Here is a 5,628-nt window from a genome sequence, read left to right as displayed (position 1 = left end):
GCATGGCGGCGGTGCGGAGCCCGGCCCGGTGCAGCCCGTCCCCGTTGCCTTGCGGCTTTGCCCGGCCCGGTGTCGCCCGGCCCCGTCCCGTCCCGTCCCGCCTCCTCCCGCCCCGTCGCGGCGGTGACGCGGGCGCGGGGCTCCCCGGGAGCTGTAGTGCGGAGGGGACCCGCAGGGTGTGTGTGTGGGTCTGTGTGTGTGTGTGTGTGTCTGTGTGTGTGAGTGTATGTATGTGTGTGTCCTTTCCCCCGGAACCGCCCCCCCCCCGGTCAGACCTAACGGTTTGGGGGGAGGTACCATCCCCGGGGACACCCTACAGCCCCTTCCAGTCCCTAAAAGGGCTCCAGGAGAGATGGGGAGGGACCCAGGATGAGGGAGGGGAGCAACAGGAGGAGGGGGAAGGGTTTGACACTCAAAGAGGGGAGATTTAAATCAGGTATTAGGAAGACATTCTGCCTTGTGAAGATGCTGGGAGTTTGCCCAGAGAAGCTGTGGCTGCCCCATCCCTGGAGGGGTTCAAGGCCAGGTTGGAGGGGGCTTGGAGCAACCTGGTGTGGTGGGAGGTGTCCCTGCCCAGGGCAGGGGGTTGGAATTCAATGATCTTTAAGGTCCCTTCCAACTCTAAGCATTCCATGGTTCCATCATCAAGGATGCAGCCAAAACCCCAGAGTTGGCCCCGTAGAGACGTCCCCTCTTCCCCTTTCACCTCCCTGGGAGGAGGAGCTCTATGTTGTTTTTTCCTGCCATGGTTTCACCTGCAGTGGCTTTGCCCTGCAAAGAGCTGGCAGCACCACCTGGACTTACCACGGGGCTACCAGGGCTCTCCAGAGCTGCTCCTCAGCCTGGTCCCACGGGAAGAGTCTCCAAGGGTTTGTGCAATTGGCAAAGAAAAGCCCCTTTCTTTCCCCTTCTCCCAAGCCAGCAGTATTTTTGCTTGTTTGTTTTTTTTTTCTCTTCAGCCGACAGTTCCCCAGGGTTGTAATTACACCAGCCTCCCCCAGCCGGTCATTAAATCAGCACCTTCTCACATATATACATATATAATATATATAATTTATAGAGAAATGACTTTTGTAAACAATATTCTTCTACTCCAGAAGGAAGTGTAGTCCGTGGCATAATTGCAGCTACAAACACGTGTCTCAGAGAGGACCAGGAGCTCCAGGGAGTGGGTGGGAGCCCGGTGCCACCCCCCAGCCTCCCAGCACGTCCCCAGCAGGACAGGTCTCAGGTGAGGAGGGAACCAGTTGGCTCAGTCTGGGTGTCATGGGTTTCAGCTGAAGCAAACTGGTCCGACTGTGAAACCAAACTGGTGGGAGGCGTCGCCGTTGTGAAAGACGGCCAGGTCCCTCAGGGGCAGCAGGGAGAGCTCCTCAGTGGCGAACTGGAAGATGGTGTCGGTGATGGAGGACTCGTTGTCCAGCTGAAACGAGCACCGGGAGCAGCTGAACGACACCGAAACCCTCGGCCATGGGGCCTGAAGGACCATCTCAGAGCGTCCACCATCCCCTCTGCTGCTCTGGTGTCTCCTCAATGCACCCAGGTCTCCAGCCCTACATGGCTTCTCCAGGAAGGTGGCCTCCCTCCATGTCTCCAGGAGCCCACCCCATCCCTTGCCACATCCCAGTCTGCTCCCCAAGACCAGGGCAGCTTCCCAGGCCTGGGGAAAGGATGCTCTCCCTCCCCATCCCCGTCCCACCACCTGAAGCCTCATCCCCCAGGTCTATCCCAAACCCTGGGGTTGCAAACACACGTCGAGGGGCTCTGCAAATGTCAGGGGGGGGTCTCATCCAGGCAGAGAGAAGGGTCCAGACCAGGGCCAGGCTTACCACGCAGCCTTGCAGGCTGGCTGCATAGCTCTGCTCCCGGGAATCGGCCAGGAAGCGGATTTCCTTCTCGGGCTGGGGCTGGCCCTGCTCAGGGACTGGTCTGCAGGAGTAGGAGACCTTCTGGGTGGCCAAGTGGCTGTGCAGGCGGAGGAAACGGAGCTGCACGGAGCTGGCCCCTGTGTACTCCAGCTGTGGGGGCAAGGAAAGGGGAAAACTAGGTAGCCAGGGCTGCTTGGAGGGGGCTGTGCTCTCTCCGGTTGAAAACCACTCCAGCTGCGGGGGCAAGGAAAGGGGAAAACTAGGTAGCCAGGGCTGCTTGGAGGGGGCCGTGCTCTCTCCAGTTGAAAATTGGGCAGGATTCAGCCCCCTGCTAAAGCACTGGTTTGGGTTTTCTTGGAGGTGTCGTGTCCCATCACACACAGCCATCAGGACTCTATGCCCAGGCATTGTGCCCACGGTGGACCAGGCACTAGGAGACCCCCAACTCCATGAGATGTATTTTGTGTCCCCTCAGCTGTCCTGGCTGGGCACTCACCAGGAAGCCCCCAGGCAGGGTGCTGAACCACTCAAAGGTGTCCTCGGAGGTGTAGGTGCTCAGCCAAGCCTTGATGGGGACCTGTGGGGAGTGGTGACCATGTCACAGTGTCCCAGAGGAGGGACAGTGGCACTGCCTGAACAAGGAGTCAGCTACACCATGTGTGGTGTGACCTGTCCCTGCAGCCTGGTCACACACCTTGACCAGGATCATAGAATGGTTTGGGTGGGAAGGGACCTCAAAGCCCATCCAGTGCCACCTCATGCCCTGGGCAGGGACACCTCCCACCACACCAGGTTGCTCCAAGCCCCCTCCAACCTGGCCTTGAACCCCTCCAGGGATGGGGCAGCCACAGCTTCTTTGGCCAGCCTGGGCCAGGCTCTCACCACCCTCACACCAAAGTTCTTCCCCACATCTCATCTCAATCTCCCCTCTTTCAGTTTAAAGCCCTTCCTCCTCATCCTGTGGCTCCACTCCCTGACCAAGAGTCCCTCCCCAGCTTTCTTGGAGCCTCTTGAGGGAGTGGAAAGGGCTCTAAGGTCTCCCTGGAGCCTTCTCTTCTCCAGGCTGGACAACCTGGAGTCTGGGATTGAGGGATGATGTTGGGCTTGGGGAAGGCAACAGGGCTCCTGTGAACCCCTTGTCTTCCCCCCAAACTGCTCCAACAGTGATGGCCAAGATCACCCACAGCAAGGGACCGGCCACGCTGTCCCTTCTCCAACCACACCAACCCCATCCCCACCACCCCAAGGGGGAACGTGGGGTTGAAGCCACCCCACCAAAGCCTACCTGGTTGTGGACGGGGGCTATGCAGGTCTCCCCCCCTGCCGTGAAGTTGCAGAAGGCCACCAGTGCATCTTGGGGGCTGCCCTGGTTGGGGTCGATGTAGTATTGCCCTGGAGGGAGGGAGGCAGAGGGCAGAGCTTTTTTTTTTGGCATGGGGTGGGGGAAAAAGAGGATGGTGGCACATCCCAGCCTGCCACCTCCATCCTCCAGGGCTACCCAGCTGAGCTCATCCCCCAAATCCTCATCCCTTCTTAATTACAAAGAGCTCCCCGTCCCCCCATGTTGGACCCGTAGCCGGACAGCCCTCCCAGCGCCGTCCCGGCGCTGGGAGGGCTGTCCGGCTACGGGTCCAACACGGGGGGACCTCAAGAGCACCCCAGTACCATCAGGGAGGCTGGGATGAGCCAACAGCAGCTCCTTGCAGGTGGTCGCCGGGTTGGTTTTGGTGCCATTTGGATGCTGGATGAGGGCTTGCAGTTCCTGGCTCAGGGTGTCCAGCAGAGCCCAGACCGCCGTGTAATTCAGGTGGTTGGAGGGATAAATTAGGTGCTTAAAGACAAAGAAAAATAAAAATAAGGGGGGTGTGTGACCAAGCTGATATTAAGCCCCCCCTGCCACCTCTTATTTTGGCCAGGGTGCTCAGGAAGGGGATGGGACAGGCAGGGGACAAGGACAAGCGTGGTGGGAGATGGATTAGCCATATCTTCTGGCTCTTTGTGCAAGGACCTCGTGCACAAAGGACCCTCAGGAGCAACAGGACATGGGACAGCATCGCTGTCAGCCCTTCCCTCCAAGGTGGCACCCACTAAAAGGGGGATGGAAACCCCTCACAGCATCCCCTTTCCAATGCACTCACCCGCAGCTCCTCCCGGGACAGCATCAGCGTGGGTCCACGGGGACCAGGGGGGCCAGCGAGACCCTGGGTGACAATGACAATGCCAGTGATGCTGGCTGCTGCCCACAAGCCCCCTGACATGCTTGCAGCCCCTCCAAGGGTGCCAGCAGCCGGCTAGCCCCATGGCGTGGCATGGTGGGACCTCACTGCCAAATTTGAGGGAGCCATGGACCCAAATTTTGGCGTGAGGGACATTAGTGGCCCTGCTTACCGGTGGTCCTGGTGTGCCCCTGGGTCCTGGCAGCCCTGGGAAGCCTTTCAACCCCTGCCAAAGGATGAGGATGAGGAGGAGGAGAAGGAGGGAAGAAAATCAAGGTGGTGAGATGCTGCCGTGCCGAGCGGGGCCCATGGGGCCACCCTGCACCCTGGGAAGGAGAAGGAGGGGATGTGCCCCATGGTGGGGCTGAGCTGGGCTCCCAGTGCTCCCCATGACTTACTTTGGGTCCAGACAAGCCCTGGAAGAGAAGGACAAGGTGCAGCTCAGAGGGAGGGAGGAAGGCAGGATCAAAGCCCCATCCCAGCAGGATAACTCCTGCAGGACCAAGGGTGAACCCCAAACCTGCCGGGGAGGCAAAGGACTCACCGGTGCCCCAGGGATGCCAGGGTGTCCCCGTGGGCCGGGGGGGCCAGCATCACCCTGCAAAGACACGGGAGGAGGTCAGGGCACTACAGGGGGCATCCCCCAGCCATATGTTCTTCTATAACCAAGCCCCTTCCCCAGGTGAGTTTTAGCACGGAAAAAATGAGGAATTCACCCCAAATACTCATCTCAGTTCCTCCTTCCACCCTGCCCTTACCTGCTGTCCCTTGGGTCCTGGCCTCCCGGGGATGCCGTGCGGTCCTGGCTTGCCCTAGAAGATGGGTCAGGGTGTCACACAGAGTGACGAGGGACCAAGAGGAAGGAGGAAGAGAGCAAAACCCTTCACGCACCTTGAAGCCATCATCCCCTTGCTGGCCCAGGTCGCCCATGCTGCCCTTGTCGCCCTAGGAAAGAGTCAGGGAGAGCTTTGGTGGCCAAGAGGAGGGTAGAACCCCACCCTGGGGACACCCAACTGGGCAGGGTGGGCATCAGGAACCCTGCTCTGTCCCTGATGGTGGGCATTGGGAACCCTGCTCTAGTTACTCCATGAGTGGTACTTCAGCAGGTAGGCAACAGAGGTTTTCCTTGCTGCCTGACCCTGGCAGGAGATGCCTGCCTGGGGACATTTCTCCAGGCCAAAGATCTCCTGGCCTCCAGCAGGAGGAAGAGGGACTTTTCCAGTTGGAAAAGGGAAATTCCCAGTTACGGCTGGCTGTAAAATTTCTGAGAAAGAAAAAAAACAACCTCAACCCAAACCAACCCATCCTTTTGCTTTGGTAGAATTAACTGAACCCGCGTTGCTGGGGAAGGAGGAGGCGTGATGGAGCGTCTGCCTCCTCTGAACTGAGAGTGTTTTATCCCAGACTAAAATAACGTTGAAGAAAACCTCAGAAGTTCCCAGGACATGCTTTGAGAAAATAAAAGACAATGCTTTGTGTGCTGAAATCTGGTGGGGCAGGGGGAGAAAATCCAGCCCAGCCACGTCCCGCAGCCCTCCCTACCT

At 59.0% G+C, this 5,628-nt stretch overlaps 2 protein-coding genes across 3 annotated transcripts in view; both read right to left on the bottom strand.

Annotated features, from left to right (window-relative positions):
* Positions 1-96, bottom strand: part of SLC31A2 (solute carrier family 31 (copper transporter), member 2) — an 8,145-nt gene extending 8,049 nt beyond the window's left edge. Inside the window, exon 1 of the mRNA XM_014952308.1 lies at positions 2-96. Within this exon, the coding sequence (XP_014807794.1) occupies positions 2-4 (3 nt within the window). The 5' untranslated portion in view covers positions 5-96. The remainder of the gene's footprint in view (position 1) is intronic.
* Positions 97-1,074: 978 nt separating this feature from the next.
* Positions 1,075-5,318, bottom strand: LOC106893966 (collagen alpha-1(I) chain-like). Of its 2 annotated transcripts, none has more exons than XM_014952330.1 (11): positions 4,976-5,318; positions 4,843-4,896; positions 4,629-4,682; positions 4,483-4,500; positions 4,257-4,310; positions 4,007-4,069; positions 3,534-3,699; positions 3,154-3,260; positions 2,365-2,445; positions 1,830-2,018; positions 1,075-1,384 (listed from the first exon to the last, which is right to left on the bottom strand). In XM_014952330.1, exons 1-11 carry the CDS (start codon positions 5,012-5,014, stop codon positions 1,274-1,276), a joined length of 936 nt encoding a protein of 311 aa, XP_014807816.1. In that variant the 5' UTR covers positions 5,015-5,318; the 3' UTR covers positions 1,075-1,273. The 2 variants fall into 2 exon arrangements, with proteins under 2 accessions (XP_014807816.1, XP_014807815.1); XM_014952329.1 differs by having other exon boundaries at positions 1,075-1,423; positions 4,976-5,311.
* Between the last annotated feature and the right edge of the window lie 310 nt (positions 5,319-5,628).

This window comes from Calidris pugnax, unplaced genomic scaffold (assembly GCF_001431845.1).
Source record: "Calidris pugnax isolate Ruff unplaced genomic scaffold, ASM143184v1 scaffold135, whole genome shotgun sequence".
Lineage (NCBI taxonomy): Eukaryota > Metazoa > Chordata > Aves > Charadriiformes > Scolopacidae > Calidris > Calidris pugnax.
The sequence above is the reverse complement of the archived record's forward strand: the minus strand, read 5'-3'. Positions and strand labels throughout refer to the sequence as shown.